This window comes from Pongo pygmaeus, chromosome 23, assembly GCF_028885625.2.
Source record: "Pongo pygmaeus isolate AG05252 chromosome 23, NHGRI_mPonPyg2-v2.0_pri, whole genome shotgun sequence".
Taxonomy (NCBI): domain Eukaryota; kingdom Metazoa; phylum Chordata; class Mammalia; order Primates; family Hominidae; genus Pongo; species Pongo pygmaeus.
Genome location: NC_085931.1, coordinates 42988352 through 43009401, shown reverse-complemented (window position 1 = coordinate 43009401; position 21050 = coordinate 42988352). Strand labels below are relative to the sequence as shown.

General features: G+C 44.3%; 1 protein-coding gene across 2 annotated transcripts in view; it reads right to left on the bottom strand.

Moving 5' to 3' along the window:
* SLC5A1 (solute carrier family 5 member 1) overlaps positions 1 to 21050 on the bottom strand; it is a 70792-nt gene that overhangs the window by 23018 nt on the left and 26724 nt on the right. For both annotated transcript variants that reach the window (XM_054470195.2, XM_054470196.2), the window contains 5 exons: positions 7790 to 7895; positions 6603 to 6683; positions 5078 to 5298; positions 4702 to 4837; positions 3408 to 3515 (listed from right to left, as the gene is read on the bottom strand). In XM_054470195.2, the coding sequence (XP_054326170.1) occupies positions 3408 to 3515; positions 4702 to 4837; positions 5078 to 5298; positions 6603 to 6683; positions 7790 to 7895 (652 nt within the window). The remainder of the gene's footprint in view (positions 1 to 3407; positions 3516 to 4701; positions 4838 to 5077; positions 5299 to 6602; positions 6684 to 7789; positions 7896 to 21050) is intronic.

Sequence of the window (21050 nt, the reverse complement as noted above, 5' to 3'; positions counted from 1 at the left end):
AACATTCCTCTGCCCAACTCTATAGCAACAGGAAATCTCCTACCCTACATGGAACCTGCCCTCAGACAGTTCTGAGTAGGCTGAAATCTACCTCTCTATAGCATCAAATGTAGTCCTCATGGTACCCAACAGAACAGGTCTTACTCCTTATCCATTTTGCCATCTTTCATATATTCAAAGACAACTCATGTTCCTTTGAACTCTCTCTTCTCTATATTCCTATCTAACTGCATTTAGGAGACCCAAGTGTTTAGAACTTCACTTACACCTCCATTAAACTTCAGCTTGTTAGATCTGAGTCAGCATTCATGCCTCTTGAGATCTTTTGGGAACACAATTCTGTCATTCCTCTAGGTTTTATATCTTTAAATAATTTACGGTCTCACCTACAGCCTTGCAAGATGAATTATAAAGGCTGCCTATTCTAATTATTTTGTCATTTGTTGGGAGGTTTTTTTAATGGCTTTTTCTGAGTTTGTGTGGCGTGGATCACAAACTATCAGAGATATAGAAGTTAAAAAGATCATTAAGTCCAATTATCTCATTTTTCAGTTGTTAAAGGTCCATTTCAAGGAGTTAGTAGGAAGGGCATTCAGCCCTAGCTCTGCCGTTTGTTCAAGATTACTTTGCCTTGAAATTGGTAAGCTGGGATAGAACTTTCCCCACTGTATGACACTCTTATCAGACCCCATTCATTTAATTACTCAACAAATACTTGCTGAACATAATTTTACAGTGGTCCAGGCAAAAAATAATGGTCTACCAGACTAGGGTAACAAAAGTAAAAATAGAGAGATGTGCATTAGGAGACAAAATAGACACAAGTTGGTATGGATTGGTGGGAGGATCACCTACTTGCTGAGTGGAGGAGGCTGAATCTGCAAATGGAATGAAAAGGAGCAGCCAGAGAGGATGGGGAAAATTTAAAAAGACAAACAGGACAATACAGTATGATGGAATCCAAGAGAAGAGAACAACTCAAGAAGGATGAGTGATCAATAATGCTGAATGCCACTGAGGGGTCCAGTAAGGTGAGGAATGGAAAATATCTATTTAGTCTAGCACAGGGAGGTCATTAAGGAATACGGTAGGTTGGGCATGGTGACTCACATCTGTAATCCCAGCACTTTGGGAGGCTGAGGCGAGTGGATCACCTGAGGTCAGGAGTTTGAGACCAGCCTGGCCAACGTTGTGAAACCCCGTCTGTACTAAAAATACAAAAAAATTAGCTGGGCGTGGTGGCAGGTGCCTGAAATCCCAGCTACTCCAGAGGCTAAGGCAGGAGAATTGCCTGAACTGGGGAGGTGGAGGTTGCAGTGAGCCGAGATCACACCATTGCACTCCAGCATGGGTGATAAGAGCAAGACTCCATCTCAAAAAAAAAAAAAAAAAAAGGAATGCAGTATTTCCTGAAGCCAGATTACAGCCAAGCGGAGGGACTAGCAATGGCACAGGGAAGCATGGCATTTTGTTCTGCATGCCACACATCTTTCTGTTGTGCACAGTCCACTCCCGCATAATGTTTAGTCCTCACTAGGAGGGTCTGCCCACCTAAAGGAATAACATAAACACTCCACAGAGGCCAGTGCAATCCATGCCAGAACTTTTCTAGAAGAGTCACTGTGCCTCCTGCTAATTGTAACCTTATGAATAAGCAGCCCAGCTCAGTAGGCTAGTTAAGTATTATTCCCATTTTTATATAATTTGAATGCAAATGGTTTGCCCAAAGTCATGCATGAAGTTTGTAGTTTTTTAATTTTTTAAAAGACTCTCCCGAATTCCTCAATTCCAGCCTTGAGCAGCGTTAAGCAGGCCAAATGCCAGACACCATGTTCCTGCCTGGCCCTGGAAAACTCACCTCCCCTCTGTTGGCTTCCATTTCCCCAACTGTAAAATGAAAGAATTTGACTAGTCTCTAAGTTTCTTTTCAGTAATACAATTTTATAGGTTTATTCTAAATTTTTCTAGGTAATAACTTTGAAGTTTTGTTCTCCTGAAACCCCCTAACCTAACCCCCTAGCCAGATTTGTATCCCTTGAGCCAGAATTAGGAGATTTTTCTGAAACATGACTGTAATCCCACAGGTCAACTACAAAACTCTAGCTATTCGGGAGTCAGAGCTAAGTACTCACTCAACCTCCTAGGAAAACAGATTCTTTATGGTGACAAGCCGCCTTGAATGCCATCCATCTCCTGTCTCAGACTCCCTCATTCTAGAGCTGAAATCTTGCCTCTTTCCCCATGTGTTTCCTTGGAAGAGCATAAAAGTCAATTCATTCTCCAGGTAAAACCCCTTGGACCTAGTTCAAGCCTTCATTTTAACATCTGTTGGAGGGCTTTTTAAAAATATTTTTTAATTGGCAAGTAAAAGTTGTGTGTATTGAGGGTATACAATATGATGTCTTGAAATATCTATACATTAGCTCAATTGAGCTAATTAGCAAATATATGCATTACCTTACATACTTAACATTTTTTGTGGTGAGAACACTTAAAATCTACTCTTGGCAATTTTCAAGTATAAAATACATTGCTATTAACTATAGTCACTATGTTGTACAATAGATCTCTTGAACTTATTCCTCTTAACTGAAATTTTGTATCCATTGACCAACATCTTCCCAGATCCCCACCCCAACCCCTAGTAACCACCGTTCTACTCTCTGCTTCTACAAATTTGACTTTTTAAGGCTCTACATATAAGTGAGAATATGTGGTATTTGTTTGAATCTAAATTATTTCACTAAACATAATGTTCTCCAGGTTCATTTATGTTGTCATAAATGACATAATTTCCTTCTTTTTGAGGCTGAATAGTATCCCATTGTGTATATACTGTATATTACATTTTCTTTATCCATTCATCCATTCATTCATTGATAGGCATTTATATTGATTCCACATCTTGACTACTGTGAACAATGCTACAGTGAACATGGGAGAGCAGATATCTCTTCAAAACACTGATTTCATTTCCTTTGGCTATATGCCCAGTCATGGGATTGCTAGATCATATGGTAGTTCTATTTTTAATTTTTTGAGGGACCACCATCCAGTTTTCCATAATCGGTGTGCTAATTTACATCCACTGTTGGAGAGCTTTGAAAGACCTTCTGTATAAGTATGGAAAGTCATGTTTTTCTCTAACAAGTTTTCAGATCATCTCCTTTCCAAGCCTGACGGATGGGCAAGTCCCAGAACTCATAGAACCCAACCAAGTCATATGTCTCCTTCTCACTGAGACAGGACATGTCTACAAACTGAGGACACCCACAATGATGCTTTCCCTTCTAACCCCCTGGCTAAGAAATGGCTTTGCCCAGAAGGTCCACAGGAATCTAGGTGGTGCCTAAACCCAATCAGCCTCCCAAGAAAGACCCTACCAACCTCCCAAGAAAGACTCTCACCATTGGGCATGAGCTCCACCACTAAGGTTGGATAGGCGATGTTGGTACAGCCAACCTTGGTACCGCAATATTTCTCACATTCTGAGGGGACGACACAGGCAATTTTGTCTGGGAAGAGATGGAGAGCCACGTCAGCAAGCAGACATTGGGGAAATATTTCCAAAATTCACCTTCTTTTTTTTTTTTTTTTTTTTTGAGACGGAGTCTCGCTCTGTAGCCCAGGCTGGAGTGCAGTGGCGCAATCTCAGCTCACTGCAAGCTCTGCCTCCCGGGTTCATGCCATTCTCCTGCCTCAGCCTCCCAAGTAGCTGGGACTACAGGCGCCCGCCACCACGCCTGGCTAATTTTTTGTATTTTTAGTAGAGATAGGGTTTCACTGTGTTAGCCAGGATGGTCTCGATCTCCTGACCTCGTGATCCACCCGCCTCGGCCTCCCAAAGTGCTGGGATTACAGGCGTGAGCCACCGTGCCCGGCCAAAATTCACCTTCTTAAAACAAGGTTTCAAACAGGATATTCCTTTCCAAGGCCCTGAAATGGTTTCTCAGGAGTGCAGCTCTCTAGAGAACCCTTTGGTGCCTGCCCCGCCCTGCTGGCCCTGACACATTGACGAGCTCTGACTAAGGAAGAAAGACAATTTCTAGGCAAAGGAGGAAACAAATCAAAGAAACATTCAGGGTGGAAGGGAGAGAGCAAGAGATTGAGCAACAATTGAGCAAATATTATTAGGGAGAAGTGACCTGGAGGCATGTCATAACTTTAGAAGATCTGAAAAAAAAAAAAAAGGAGGAAACAATTGTCAACGTAAGAAACCAGGGAAGACAACTCCAAAAGTTCTCTCAAGTTGCTCACTGTCTAGCACAGGAACAATAATGCTTGGATATGACCATAACAAATAAAGAAGAGGGCCAGGCGTGGTGGCTCATGCCTATAATCCCAGCACTTTGAAAGGCCAAGGCAGGAGGATCACTTGAGGCCAGGAGTTCGAGACCAGCCTGAGCAACATAACAAAATCCCATCGCTACAAAAAAAAAATTAAAAATTAGGCAGGCATGGTGGTACATACCTGTAGTCCCAGCTGCTCAGGAGGCTGAAGCAGGAAGGTCACTAGGGCCCAGGAGTTAGAGTTGGAGACTGCAGTGAGCAATGATCACACCACTGCACTCCAGCCTGGGCGACAGAGTGAGACCTGGTCTCAAAAAAAAAAAAGGAGGAAGCGGGAAGCTATAGAGCTTTAGAAGTGACTTGGAGACAGAAAAAGGGAGAGTGGTTTGCGGGTCCAGCAGAAGTTATTACCTGTGTACAGAATGCGGCTGATCATTCCTGGCATCACCATGATGAACATGGGCAGCAGCTTTAGATACCCACACAGGGTGCAGCCGGCCTTCACGTGAGACATATTCTTGGCTGAGAGGCAGCGCTGCACAATGACCTGCCAGAAAAAGCCCATTAAGGGAGGTGTGCAGACCAGAGACCCTGTGACACCTTTGTACTTCCTAGCTTCGCCATCTTGGGTCATTGACCTGGCACTCCTGTATCACTGGGGCGTGGCAACTCACAGACCACCTGAGCTCTCCCCTCCCTGTCCCAACCCTACAAACCACAGACAGACAGGAGTTCCTGTAGGGCCCTGGGGAAGACTCTGTCTATCCCGCACATCCAGCTTGGGTACCTGATCTGTGCACCAGTACCACAAGGCAAGGATGGACATCCCAAAGATGAGCCCAGGCCATGGGAGGTCTCCCGTGAGGGGATCTCGGAAGATGTGGAAGGAGTCGGCCCTTGGAGTGTAGCATTTTTCCTGAACAGTGGTGTTGCCATCAGACACTGTGGTTGGAATGGCTTTCATGTACTTTTCCATGAAGGCGTCATAGCCTCCCACTTCGTGAAAAGCTGGAAAACATCGGTACAGAAATGAACATTCTGAAATCTTCAACTCTTCATAGCAGCTTCTTTCCATAGATGCCTGAGAAACTGAGAGGACCCAACCCACAGACAGAGCCCTCACTGAGTGGCCTTGGGCAAGTCACCTTCCCATTCTGGGTCTCAGCTTTGTCATCCATAGAATGAGATTAGTAGCCCTGCCCAGCCCCCTTGGGGGCTGTTATGAGGACCAAAGCAATAACTTGTAAAAGTGCTCCAACTGTAAACCTCTTTATAAAAGGGAGGGGACTTTTATTAATCAAAGAAAGACCTTGGTTTGGGACCACATACAAAGACTCTGTTTTTTCCCTCACCCTCTGCCATCAGCCATGGCCTTTGGAGCCTTGGACTCAGGCCTAGAGACACACAGACCTAGACACACACACAGTGGCCTTTGGGACCTCGGACCCACACCTACCACTCCTGGACCCAGCAGTGTGGTGGGATGGACAGGGAATGGGTGAGAAATCCGGAACCTGCCACCTCTCAATTGTGTGTCCTTGAATAAGTCATTCTACTGCCTGCCTGGCTAACACCCAAGGCCTGCTGGGGAGAACCAAATGAAAGTCCTTAGAAAACAGAAGAGTGGAGAGCAAATACAAGTTTTTGCGGGATACACAGTGGGCCTTGAGAGCACCTAGAAATAAAATGTACTTTCTATCCTCCCATAATAAGTACCCTTACCTAGGTTCTCCAGTCTCGTCTTTAAGATTTCATAGACAAGTAAAATTGCAAAAAACAAAAAACAAAAAATTGGAGGGCCAACACTGAGGAGCCAAGTTTTTAATTTTGCCAAATAGGGGCATTAAAAGGAACATTATCACCCACTATCAACAATTCATAAAAGAAAGGACATTTGACATCAAAATGTAGATAAGATGTAGCCTAAGATTGAAGATGCAACATTTGAATAGATTTAGCTTGATGGATATTTAGCCTTATCCTTTTTTGTCCAGTTTCTCTGCAAACAGAACACCATGTTAGTACAGGCTCACAGCACAACCACTAGCCCAGACTGGTGAGAGAGGGCAGCAGAAAATCCAGGACCAGCCCCAACCTCAGCCTTCCAGGGATGAGGAAGCTGTATTTGGGGTGTAATCCCTGCATACCCACAATGACAACCCATCTGGGCTGGATCCTCCCTTTGGAAGGGCAGAGCACACCTCAGCTCACTGCCTAGTCTGGCAACAGGTAGAGAGGCTGGACTTGCCTTTCTCTTCCTGAGGCCCTCTACCTCTGCTCCCACCTCCTCAGCCTGCCCTGGCCCCACTTACCAAACCCAGTCAGGATTAAAGACCCCACCAGCATGATCACCGTCTGCAAGGTGTCCGTGTAAATCACCGCCGCCAGGCCCCCTAAGCAGGCAAGAAGACAACACATCTGACCTCGTGTGGAGGGTGACTTGTCTACTTGCTTCCTTCTCCACTCTTCACCCTCCACTTCCTGCTGGCCTTCTGAGAACATCCCCACAGTCGTTTGCCTGCCTCTCCTTCCTTCCCTCCCTTGTCCTGTTACAGTATTCTGCTATTCAGCATGTTCCCACAGCTCCATCTGTCATAGAAGTGGCGAATGTTTCTCCCTACTTGAGGGGAAAGAGTCTGGTGTGACCCTTTTGAGCCAGAAGATGGCTCAAAGGAGATGACTCTTCTGTGGTAAGAAGAAGCATCTTCCACACACAAGGCAGGGAGGAGCAAAGAGCTGGCTGTGGAGATGGTGGGACATATGTCTACCTTTTTCTTAGTCCCCAAAGCTGTGGGGCTCCAGTCAAGCAGCAAGTTCTAAAGCTGATCCCTCCCACCCCCACCAAGGAGGCAGAGTGACCCCTCTGCAAAGGAGCCCCAATTGCTATTTGTGCACCAGCTTCTTGGGTGGCCACTTGAGTCTTCTTCTAATACCTCTGTGTGTGAGTCACTTCCTTTCTCCCTCCTTACAGGGGCTCCCAGTCCCTGACACATCAAATCCAAGGCCTCTGCCTGGCTTTCCAAACCCCAGTATACTGTGTTCAAAACACACAGTATACTGTGACCTCATTTGAACTATCAAGCTGTATGGTCCCCACAAACCCCCACGATCCTTCAATGGCCACCCTCCTCCAGCCAGGAGCCTCTGCGTGCCCACCCTGCCTCCACTCCCCTGTGCTCACTTATTTCTGCACCTGCCACTGCTCTGATTCTCCCACCTTAGCTAAGTCATCTCCACAACCCACAGGGCCCAGCTCTGCATGCACTCCTGTGAGAAGCTGCCCTGACTATCCCAGCCAACACCACAGCTTTCCAAAACCACTCATATAACTTGGAGGGTCTATGAGTTGGGACTAAGCAAATACCTCACTCCCAAACTCTTACCTGAGTGTATCTCTCCTCCTCAAGAAGAGAAACCACCTCTCCTACTTCCCTTTATCCTTCACTAGTGCCTGATCCCGAGCTGGGTTTGAGGTGCTGGTTTATTTGAATGGACTCACCTGTAATTGTGTAAAGGGCAGTGATTGCCAATAAGAGAAAGATGGCTAAATACAGATTCAGGCCTAAGGCCAGATTGATGAATATGGCCCCCGAGAAGATGTCTGCCTGGAAGGAAAGGAGAGGCGGAGTTAGGAGGGAGAGAGGTCAGCTGCCTACAGGGCCTATGGTCTCTCTACTCCTGATTTTCCAAGCAAGCTTTATTCAAGATGATAATAGGTATTCCATAAGAAAAAGAATTCCATGGTCAAAAAGGTCTATAAAATGCTAAACAGAGTTAAGGCAGTTTCTTTGCCACACAACTTTTCTGAGCCTTTAATATATGCCATGTACAGTCATCCCCAGGGAGGGAACGTGGTACATGACATCTCACAAAATCACTGAACTATTGAACTCTTTTTGCCAAGGAACAGCTATTAACACTTAGAGGTTCCTTGCAAGTCACCTGTAGACTGTTGCTCTGAGCTATTGTCCATCTTTTGCACCTCAGTGTACACAGGTTTATCAGAGCTCGTTTCCAAAAGCAAGTCTGAGTGCTGGAGAGTCCATAAGTGAGAAACCCCACCCCCACCCAGGAGCGGGGAGAAACTTAGCAAGTTTGTAATTTTAACTCCCCAACCCGGATGCAGTCCATCTTGACTCAGACACAACCAGAACGTCACCAAGCACCTCTTACATAGCAGGCTTGGTACTTGCTGGTTTTATTTAGATTATTTCATGTAATTTCTGGGAGAATTGCTCCCTCCTCACTCCTTAATTCTTGATGCAGTTCTTCCACCTTCACCCTTTCTCCTCCTTCCTGTCTCTTTCGGCCATCTCCTAATGAACTACCTACCTCCTAATGAACTACCTTCTCCCAATGAACTACATGAACTAATCTACCTGGCTGGATGGTGCAGTTGCTCATATAAACCAGCAGAGAGCACCAGGGTCACCCCAAATACATGTTCATGTCATCTCCAAAACAATACCAGGGAAGGTAGTATTAAGGGATGATCATGGTGAGTCTTTTTTATTTATTTTATTTTTTTTGACGGAGTCTCACTCTGTTGCCCAGGCTGGAGTGCAGTGGCATGATCTCAGCTCACTGCAACCTCTGCCTCCCGGGTTCAAGCGATTCTCCTGCCTCAGCCTCCTGCATAGCTGGGATCACAGGTACGCACCACCACACCTAGCTAATTTTTGTATTTTTAGTAGAGACAGGTTTCACCATGTTGGTCAGGCTGGTCTCGAACTCCTGACCTCATGATCTGCCTGCTTTGGACTCCCAAAGTGCTGGGATTACCGCGCCCAGTTGAGTCTTTTGTTTTCAAATCTCCAGATGTGGAAGAAACTGGACTTCCCCTAGATGGAATGAATGCACGAACTGTTTCACTGCACAAACCCTAACATTTCACGGCATACAAACAGTGCTGAGACAGAGCCCTGGGGATGGGCTAGCAGGGTTGGACTCTTACTTCTCACATCTCCTCTTACATCTTGCATCTCCTCTCTGGTCCCATTTCCCATTCCCTATCCCATTGCTGCTCCTGAGGGCCCTCCAGTGTTTAAGTTTCCCACCATACCTGCCTGTCCCTCCTATGAGAATCTCCTATTCCCTCCCTCCATTAGTTAGCAAAGAGCACATCTAATACCAGCTCCATGCTTCTGAGCTAACACGTGAGCCCTGGAGGGTGATTCGACCCCCTTCCCCAAGGTGGGCCTTTTGAGGACCTGATGCCTTAGTTCCCCTCTGCCCAGACCTCCCCTGAAGATTCTCTCACCCAGGGGACCCAATGTCACCATCTTTCCTGGTGAAGGAGGGGAGGCAGAGCCAGGAGGCGGGAGGAGAGATGGTGAGTTAGAAAGAAACTGCTCTCTCCCTGGAGCTAGCAGTCAGAAGAACCAGCATTTTAGCCCCAGTGCCGCCACTCTAGGCCTGCAAACCTTTGGGCAAAACATTTCCCCTCTCTAATTCTCAGTGTCCTTGTGTTTATGCAGGAAGTCCTGGCTCCAGGGGCTTGTGATTCTCAGTGGTTGGAAGTGGGAAAGGTCTGCAGTGAGGAAAGCATTCTTCTCCCGGGTCCTGGACCGCTTCCGTTCTGCCTTGCCCTCTGCAGTAGCCCAAGAGGAGGAAGGGGGCCCTGCTGTGCATAAAAGTCTTGCCAAAAGTGAAATGGCCACTTCTTCCTGACTCTGCACACTGGGCCACTTGAAATTGTAATGAATATTTATAATGCTGGTCCCTCTCCTCTCATGCCTCTACACAGTCACATAAAGTTACTTAAATTCAAGGGGCCCCATTCACTGATTGCAGTGAAATTCTGTTAAATGCACACACGTTTGAATTGGTGGATTAGCTAATAAGTGTAAATAAGCTAGGAAAAGATTACAAAGCTGATAGTGCCTTTAAACTGCCCTTGGTTGATTTTCTAGAGTAGTTAATTTTTAATGCTTTATGACAACACGCCATAGTAGACTGTGATACCCTCATTAATATGTGCCTTGCTGTCATTAGTCACAAAGAAGTAACACATAAGTTATAAGATAATGCTATAAATGACCTCTATAAAGACTTCTGAAAAGTGTTGGGCTAATAGAAATCTTGTTTTTATGATATTCTATTTCCTTCTAACAGTACAGATAAAGGATTCTAAGGAAACCTCCCTGGTGAATTGAAGAAACCTAGGACAAATTCTTCCTCACATGAGTCATTCTAACTTCAGAGATGAATTCTGCCCTTGGCATGCCAAAGGCCAGGCTGGGAATACCTTAGCTAAGCTTATGTAGGTGACTCCAGCTGAGCAAGGCCACTCTAGTCTGGGTGCTCTGACATTAGCGTTTGGTCTTTGGTCCTTCCTAGCTGCCAAACAAACCCACTAGGGTTGTTGTTTTGTTTTTGTTTTTTTTTTTCTTTTCTTTTCTTCATGTTCAGAGAGTTTTACAGTTTACCAAGGACATTTAGGCACATGCATTATTTTGATGCTCGAAACAACATTGAAAAGTAAGGGACCTCCTTTCTGCTTTCTGGAATATTTTCTACAGAGAGCAAGGTCTTTTTTTTTTTTTTTTTTTTTTTTTTGGAGACAGAGTCTTGCTCTTTCGCCAGGCTGGAATGCAGTGGCACAATCTCGGCTCACTGCAACCTCCATCTCCGCGGTTCAAGTGATTCCCCTGCCTCAGCCTCCCGAGTAGCTGGGACTACAGGTGCATGCCACCATGCCTGGCTAATTTTTTTTGTATTTTAGTAGAGACAGGGTTTCACCCTGTTGGCCAGAATGGTCTCAATCTCCTGATCTTGTGATCCACCCACCTCAGTCTCCCAAACTGCTGGGATTACAGGCCTGAGCCACCACGCTCAGCCAGCAAGGTCTTTTTTAACAACAAAGAAAAAGTTTTAAATTTACTTTTAAAATAAAATCTCAAATAAAATAATGTATGTGTGGGGGGTTAAAATAAACACCACAGGCCAGGCACAGTGGCTTATGCCTGTAATCCCAGCACTTTGGGAGGCTGAGGCAAGCGGATCACTTGAGGTCAGGAGTTTGAGACACCAGCTTGGCCAACATGGTAAAACCCCATCTCTACTAAAAATACAAAAATTAGCCAGGTGTGGTGGCGCATGCCTGTAATCTCAGCTAATTGGGAGGCCGAGGCAGGAGAATTGCTTGAGCCTGGGAGGCAGAGGTTGCAGTGAGCCGAGATCGTGCCACTGCACTCCAGCCTGGGTGACAGAGTTTTGCTCAAAAAAAAAAAAAAAAACAAATAAAAATAAAATAAAATAAATAAATAAATAAATAACCACAGAAGTTACACACTGAAAAGTAAAAGTAGCCCAAAAGTGACCACTGTCAAGAGATTTTTGTCCATCAGAGGATTTTTAAGTGGCTTTCTAAAAATTATATGTCAACAGTTATGTTCTGCAGTCCCTAAAAATAATAATGACGAAAATTGAAACTGGAACAACATTTACAATTTGATGGTAGGGGTGGGGAGAAGACAACAAAATGGTGCGCATATTCTAATTGCAACTTCGTGAAAGAATACACACAATTTGAGCAAGGCCAAAATGTGAAACTATTGGTATTGGAGTTACAGTGCGCATCTCCCACCCCAAGATTTTTAAATGCCAATGTTACATTTTTCCTACAGTTTCAAAAGTGCAGGAAGCAGAAATTTTAAAACAGAATATATTCTTTATGGCTATACGGGTACCTATATATATGTAGTAAAAATATAAAAACATAGACTAGAAGAATCCATACAAAGTTCAAGACAGCATTCACCTTTTAGGAAAGAGGAAAATGAGACCAAGAAAACGGTATAAATAGGTCTTTGGCTATATCTGTTATGTTTTATTTCTTTTCCACAAATAATACATTGTTAAGATCTATAAAATCTGAGTGGTGGATATAAGGGTGTTTGCTATATTCTTTCTGCATTACTGTATATTTGAAGTATTTCATTAAATTTTTTATCATAAAAATAGGGGACTATATAGGGAATACAGCACCAGCTTTGATATAAAAGAACTGTCCTGTAATCCTATGAGACCATTTGTTTCACAGCTTATCCCAGATTGCTCTTTCCCTAAGTTAATGTTAGCCCTTAAAAGAGAGTAGGGGAAAGGATGGAGGGAGGGAAAGGAAAGGGAAGGGAGAGAGGGAAGGGAGAGAAGGAAAGAGAGAACGAAAGGAAGGAAGAAGGGGAAAGGAAGGGAAAGGAAGAGAGTGAAAAAAGGGGGAGAGAGGAAGGGGGAGGGAAGGAAGGAAAGAAAGGGAAAGTAACAGAGGGAGAGACAGAAAGGAGAGAAGGAGGAAGTGAAGGAAGGAAAGGAGGGAGGGAGGGAAGGAAAGAAGGAAGGAAAGAAAGAGGAAAAGGGGAGGCGGAAGGGAAAGAAGAAAATTTCTCCAATGCTGCTAAGCAAAACCAACTGGAAGTGAAATAAAAAATTATGGTCCTCTGGGTCAAGAATTGGCGAACTTTTTCTGTAAAGGGCCTGGGAGTAAATGTTTTATGCTTTGCGTTTACTGTCTCTGTCACACTCTGTCGTTAAAGCATAAAAGCAGCCACAGACAACACAAACAATGGGCTTGGCTGGGCTCCAGTAAAACTTTACTTACAAAAATAGATCATGTGTTGGATTTAGCCCAGGGGTGTTGTTCCCACCACTTTGAAAATGTGGCTGAACAATGTCCATGGGACTCATGGGGAATAAAAATACAGATCCCAGTTGGAAAGCATCTGCAAGTAACTGAGTCTCTGATTGGGAGCTTTGGGCATGTTGCTTCACCTTGGCTCTGATATTTTGAGATCCAGTGATTTTATATGTGTGTGTTTGCTGTCCATTCTGGTCGTAACCAAGATGTATTTGAGCATTCGATAAATCCTGCCTAGCCTCGCGGTTTCAGATGATGAAGCCCCATTACTCAAATTTCTCTTTCCACTTGTGAAAGTGAGTGGCCCTGGGAATGAGCATTCAAATCTTAAGCAAAAGCAAAAGCTCTTCTTTTCACCCAAGGATCCAAAATGGACAGCAGAATTGCTGTAAACATTTATTATAGCTGTGATCTGTGATAACAGCCCTAGGAAACACAAACGGGGACATAAACATTCAGTCATCACGTGTAAGTCATAAAATCTGAGGCTTTATCTCCAGGGATTGTGCACATTTGCATAAGATGCACATGCCGGGAAATTTTACAGAATGGAATGCTTCTCAGAGCTTGATAAGGCAGGTGCTCCAGGGAGCCAATAAAATTCAGGAGCTCATGGAAGGACAATCAGTTCTGAGTCTCAGAGCCCAAAAATACATGACCAAAAGATGGTAGCCATAGCCAAGGCTCCACATCACAGCTGCCAATGGCCTGGGCCACATCTGGGCTCTGCACCTACAATGCCCTGTACTTTCTCCTCTCTCCCATTAATTACAACCCCACTGGATCCCTACATTCTCCCCAAGCCTTCGTGGCAGGTCCCTGGTTGTTCGCTCTCTGGACAGGAATCTCACACCATCCCTCCTCTCTTCTCACCCATCACAAACCATCCGTGCCCTTCCACACACACATACAATTGGTGAATCTTGGTTTGTGTGGAATATAAATGCCTTATCACCGTATTTTGTTAATGAACAGTTATTTTCTTTGTCCATGAGCCCTGCATTCCTGTGTGTCTTGAAGTGAGCTTCTAGCAGGTACAGTTGATATCGGCGTAATTCTTTTTAAAATTTCAATGCTCTGTGACCCATGTTGAACCTAAAACCAGCCGAATTTACGAAGACAAAGCCTTGCCTGTCTGCAACCCTTCCTACCCTACCGCCTGCCCAGATGTCCCTCCTTCAGATCCTTCATATACCCAGTGTGCAGCTGATGTTCTCTCCTCACAGTCCTCTCAAATCCTACTCTTGGCAACTCATTTATATTGTGAGGTTCATTTACTGGCTCTCTTCATTTTTCCCAGGGTCTTGAATTCTAACCTACTCTGTACTGGAAGAATGAAAGACTTAGAAGGTAGGGGGCATATAACGTCAAAAGGTTCAGATTCAGTGTCAGGAAATCTGCTTCTCATCCCAGTTCTGCTCCTGTTTAACCCCTCATAGTCCCTTCCCCTGTCTGGACCTCAGTTTCTCCATCTGTAAAATGAAAGCGCAGGACATAAGACCACATGATCTATCCCATCCCCTCATTCTATGCCTTCATCCCATCCAAGCACAGGGCAGAACACTGAGAACAGACTTTGGCACTGGAGAGACCCTGCTCCTAGTTCTGGCTTTGCCACATACTAGCTGTGTAATTGGGGGGAAATTACCTAACTTCTCTGAGACTCAGTTTTCTCTCCCATAAAATGGAAAATAAAATTAAAATCCCAGCCAGATGTGGTGGCTCACACCTGTAATCCCGGCACTTTGGGAGGTCAAGGCAAGAGGATCACTTGAGGCGAGGAGTTCAAGACCAGCCTGGGTAACATAGTGAGACCCTATCTCTAAAAAAAAAAAAAAAAAAAAGTAAAAAATAGCTGGGCATGGTGGCACATGGATGTAGTCTCAGCTACTCAGGAGGTGATCACTTGAGCCCACGAGTTTAAGGTTGCATTGACCCATGATCATGCCACTACACTCCAGCCTGGGCAACAGAGCAATACCCTATCTCAGTAGACAAACAAATAAATAATAGAAATCCCTACCCATGCTGTACTCTTCTGAGAACTGGAGAGGGTGTAAGTAAAACACCTGTTGGAGACTAAATGAAGAGACCGGCACTAAATAGAGGGCAGCTATCAAACTTCTTATGTATTTGTCAAGGGATCCCTGGTCTTGGACAATGGATGAAGTAAGTATAATGTTGGTCATGGCCTCCACTAATATGATTCAGCCTCCTTCACTTTCTCCTCCTTTCCTTCAGGGTTAGTTTTTAATTATAAGATAAAAAGCCTGGGCTTTTCAGTCTTATTTGATTAGAGACCAGTGTGCAGAGTCTGGACTGGGAAATGCTGGGAAGGCTGGAGAAATCAGGCTTCAGCTTCCTGAGGGAGGGCAGTGCATCTGTCCAAGAAGAGAAAAGGGAATGTGAGCAGGAGGGTGAGGAGGGTAAGGAGCCTCAAAAATCACACAGAGAGGGAGCAGCACACAACACATACAATTCAAAAGCCAAATTTAGAAAAAGCGGGCTCCTAGGGGATGGGCTCCATCCAGATCTGAGCTGAAAGAGGCTGTCCCTCGGCTCCCTGGGGGCTCCCAAGTCCAAGAAGGTTTAATCAGTAACTTGAAAAATAGGTGAGGCAATAGAGAAGGCAGGGAGAGAGGTTGGGCACCTAATTTATTTATATGACCACCCCTGCCACCCCTGCACCAGCTCTGAGGACAAAGAGTGCTCTTACCATGGCAACTACAGTCCACAGACTTTCACCTGCTCGAACTGTGGACTTGGAGGACACTTGCCTGGGAGAAGGGGAGGCCCAGCACCCTTCTCTACGTGCACAGTAGACAGGTACCACCCTCCTGCTCATTGCAGTGTGACCTCCTCACCCTCCTGCTCACATTCCCTTTTCTCTTCTTAGACAGACACACTGCCCTTTCTCAGGAAGCCAAAGCCCGATTTCTCTAGCCCTCCCAGCATTTTCCAGTCCAGGCTCTGCACACTGGTCTCTAATCAAATAAAATGGGAAAGCCCAGGCCTTTCATCTTATAACTAAAAACCAACCCGGGGGCCGGGCTCAGTGGCTCACACCTGTAATCCCAGCACTTTGGGAGGCCGAAGCGGGCGGATCATCTGAGGTCAGGAGTTCGAGACCAGCCTGGCCAACATGGTAAAACCCTGTCTCTACTAAAAATATACAAAAATTAGCCAGGCATAGTGGCGCATGCCTGTAATCCCAGCTACTCAGGAGGCTGAGGCAGGAGAATCACTTGAACCCGGGAGGTGGAGGTTGCAGTGAGCCAAGATCACGCCACAGTACTCCAGCCTGGGCAACGAGAGTGAAACTATATCTAAAAAAATGAAACAAACAAACAAACAAAAAATACCAACCCTGAAGCAGAGGAGGAGAAAGTAAAGGAGGCTGAGTCATGACATTAGTGGAGAAAGCACAAAGGCATGGGTCAAGGGCAGAAGCAGTGTGAGTCAGGAAGCTACACAAGGAGGCAGCACTATTCCTAGGTGTTGCCCCCAACTCCAAGACAAAACCTTAACAGCATTATCAGCAAGAGTATGTTTTCAGCAGGTTCAGTAAAAACTTACGTGCAAGACCATTCAGTGGGAAAACAATCATTTCTTCAAAAAAATGGTACTGGGAGAACTGGATATCCACATGCGAAAGAATGAAGTTGGGCATGGTGGCACATGGCCATACCATATACATAAATTAACTCACAATGGATCAAAGCCCTAAATATAAGCACTAAAACTATGAAGCTCTAAGGAGAAAACAAGGGGGTACATTTTCATGACCTTGGATTTGGCAGTGGATTCTTAGAAATGACACCAAAAGCATAAGCAACAAGGGATAAAATAGATAAATTGAACTTCACCAAGATTTAAAACCTTTGTGCATCAGAGGACATTATCAAGAAAGTGAAAAAACAACCTACAGGATGGGAAAAAAATTTTTGCAAGTCATATATCTGATAAGGGTCTAGCATCCAGAATATATGAAGAATTTTTACAACTGAACAACAAATAGACATATAACCCAATAAAAAAATGTGTATTCATGTAGGCCAGGACAGGAAGGTAATAATGTAAAAGGGAAAAATAACTGTAGTAGGCTGAAGACCTATACATGTATATTCCCTTTAAAGAGAGAACCAAATGTGATGTGATCTAGACTTTGTTCAGATCCTGATTCAAACAAACTAAGAAAACATTTTTGAGATTATTAGGAAAATCTTGATATGGGCCAGGTATTAAACTACCTAAATTAAGAAATTACTGTAAATTTTGTTAGATATGATAATAGCACAATGGTTATATTTTTTTAAAGTCAAAGGTACATTCTGAAGAATTTACAGTGAAATCACATGGGATCTGAGATTTGATTTAAAATACTGCTGAGCATTATTCACAGTAGTAAAGTTATGAAATCAACCTAAATGCCCATCAGTGGTGGACTGAATAAAGAAAATGTGGCACATATACACCGTAATACTATGCAGCCATAAAAAAGAATGAGATTACATCCTTTGCAGCAACATGGATGGAGCTGGAAGCCATTATCCTAATTGAATTAATGCAGGAACAGAAAACCAAATACTGCATGTTTTGTCACTTATAAGTGAGACCTAAACACTGAGTACACATGGACACAAAGAAGGAAACAATAGACACTGGGGCGTACTTTAGGGTGGAGGATGGGAGAAGGGTGAGGAACAAAAAACTATCGGGTATTATGCTTATCACCTGGGTGACAAAATAATCTGTACACCAAACTCCCGTGACATGCGATTTAACCATATAACCTGTACATGTACCCTGATCCTAAAATAAAAGTTGGAAAAAATAAAATAAAATAAAATACTGCTGGGAAAAAAATTGGAAGAGGATAGATGAACCAAAAATGGCAAAATGTTGATAATTGTTAAAGCTAAGTGATCAGTGTTAGGTCCGTGAGTGCTTGTTATCCTATTCTATCTTTGCTTATGTATGTTTGAAATTTTCCATAATAAAAAAAATGCAAATGTTATTTAATGTTGCTGTTGTCTCAACTTTAAGTAATCAGGAAAACAGAAACACTAGCAACTGTATTTTCAGAACCCTACCTAGCTAGAGTAGATGGCTCAATTCAGATCCAATCCAACTCACATCTCACCCAGGGCAGATCTTTTGCAAGATACTGAGATTGGACCAATCTCGCCTTTGGTGCTGGATAGGGGAGAACAACAAGAGAGAGAAAAACTGATCATAGGCAACGAGACAACCCTTTTGATAGAGCGATGAGCACTTTGCAACTGCTGGCTAAGGGGAAAAGCTGGAGCTACTCCCTATGTGATCTCAGAAAACACCACCTCTCTCTCTCTGCCCTACTGCAACCCAGAGAGCTTCTTGCAGAGAGTGCTGAAGGCTCTCAATTAACCATGTTCATTATCATTATATCTTTATTTATTTATTTATTTATTTATTTATTTAGCAATAGGATCTCACTGTGTCACCCAGGCTGGAGTGCAGTGGTGCGATCATAGCTCACAACCTTGAATTCCTGGGATCAAGTGATCCTCCCGCCTTAGCCTCCTGAGTAACTGTGACAACAGGTGCACACCACCATGCCTGGTTAATATTTTTTATTTTTTGTATATATAGGGTCTTGCCATGTTGCCCAGGCCGATCTTAATCTCCTGGTCTCACGCAATCCTCATGCTTCAGCCTCCCAAAGTGCTGGGATTACAGGCATGAGCCACTGCAACTGGCCTCGTTAACATTATATCTTACATTTCAAGAACACTTTGTGTTTTCAGATAAATTCACTGGATGCTCACCAACACCCAGTGATCTAGGCAAGGCAAGAATTATTATCCCCATCTTACTCATAAAGAAGCTAAGCTTTTATGACATTTGCCCCAGGTCACCCACTAGTGGGCAGGGGAACAGACTAGGAGCCAGCTCCTTCAATTATTCTCCAAGGTAGTTTTCTTACTAAAGTCCTATTTTCTTTCTCTTATTCCTTATCATTTACATTTTCTTTTCTTTTCTTTTCATACCATTGCTTTAACCTTTATCAGACTGACAGTCACCTTGGGGACAAAAAAAATGCACACTAAAATCTATAAGCAAAGTTTTCTCTTCCTACCATCTTTTGGGCTGTCAGAAAGATATCTCAGAAGTTTAGTGGTTTCCTGATTGTTTTGTGTTTTTTTGTTGTTGCTTTGTTTTGTTTTACAATCAAGAGGAATTGACCTGAACACTTTCAAGGAAGAAAACGTGAAGTAAAGAAGGAACACAAGGCCGGGCGCAGTGGCTCATGCCTATAATCCCAACACTTTAGGTGGCTGAGGCAGAAGAATTGCTTGAGTCCAGGAGTTTGAGACCAGCCTGGGCAACATAGTGAGGCCCTGTCTCTACAAAAGAATTTTTTAATTAGCTGGGCATGGTGGAACACACCTGTAGCCCCAGCTACACAAGAGGCTGAGGTGGAAGGATCGCCTGAGCCCAGGAGATAGAGGCTGCACTGAGCTATGATCATGCCACGCACTCCAGTCTGGCAGTCTGGGTAATACAGCAAGACCCTATCTCACAAAAAGGAAGACGAAGAAAGTAGAAGGAAGAAGAAAGAAGAAGAATGAAGAAGAAAGGAGGGAGGGAGGGAGGGGGGAGGGGAGGGAGGGAGGCAGGGGAGGGGAGGGGAGGGAGGGAGGCAGGGGAGGGGAGGGGAGGGAGGGAGGCAGGGGAGGGGAGGGGAGGGCAGGAGGGGAGGTGGGGGGGAGGCAGGGAGGGGAGGGGAGGGGAGAAGAGAAACACAATGTTTGCTCCAGTAGGCCAGCCAAGAGCTCTGCCCAGCTTTCAAAGGTACCCCAGTGGCCCTCCAATCCCTGAGAAATCTCAGCTCTGCAAGGTGGACCTACAGCTCCAGGTTGGCAAGGACAGCAGGCTAAATGGTAGAGGGGCAGCCCCAGTGGTTGGGTTCAGAGAGAGTAAAAATCCCCCAGAGAGTTAGCAATTAAAGGCCCACAGAGCTGATTCCAAGAAAAAGCAGGAGCCTTGTGCAGGGAAAAGGACAGTGAATTGAGAATCAGAGACCTGGATTCTACTCCTGATTCAAGAGAAGTTCATTCCAACTCCAGGGTTTTCATTTCTCTGTCCATGAAAGAAGACAGAATCTTCCAGAGTGCCTTCCAGAGTTGGCACTGGCTGCTTGTGTTTAAGTGCATGAGAAATGTCACATAGAGTCAGATTTTACCCTGGCAGGGCACAAAGGCCCATGCCTGCCTCTAAAGTTGGGGCCAACCCTTAGATATCCCTAACTCCCCCCCTTTTTTAAATTGACAAATAAAAATTGTATATATTTATCATGTACTGCATGATATTTTAAACCATATATTATGGGATGGCTCAGTTGAGCTAATTAACATATACATTACCTCAAACAAATACTTATCTTTTTTGTGGTGAAAACACTTAAAAATCTTTTTTTTCCAAAGAGGCAGGGTCTCACTACATTTGCCCAGGGTGGCCTCAAACCCCTGGGGCTCCCATCTCAGCCTCCTGAATTGCTGGGACTACAGGCACACACTACTAAGCCCAGCTAAAATCTTTCTCTGATTTTCAAAACACGTTGTTATTAGCTGTAGTCGCCATGTTGTACAATAGATCTCTTGAACTTACTCCTCCTATCTAACTGAAATTTTGTATCCTTTGACCAACATCTCCCCACCTCCCCACCCCCTCACCCCCAGACCCTGGTAACTACCATTCTACTCTCTGCTTCTGAGTTGACTTTTTTAGATTCCACTATGCTGTATTTGTCTTTCTGTGCCTAGCCATTTCACTTAACATAATGTTCTTCAGGTTCATCCATGTTATGAACATGGACAGCACGTTCACAACAAATGACAGCATTTCCTTCTTTTTTAAGCCGAGTGGTATTCCACTGTGTATATATGCCACGTATTCTTTATCCATTCATCCGTTAATGGGACTTACATTGATTCTATATCTTCGCTATTGTGAATAGTGCTGCAATGAACATGGGAGTGCAGATACCTCTTCGATATATTAATTTCAATTCTTGTGCATATATACCCAATAGCGAGATTGCTGGATCATAGGGAGTTCCATCCCTAACTCCCTTTTAATCTTC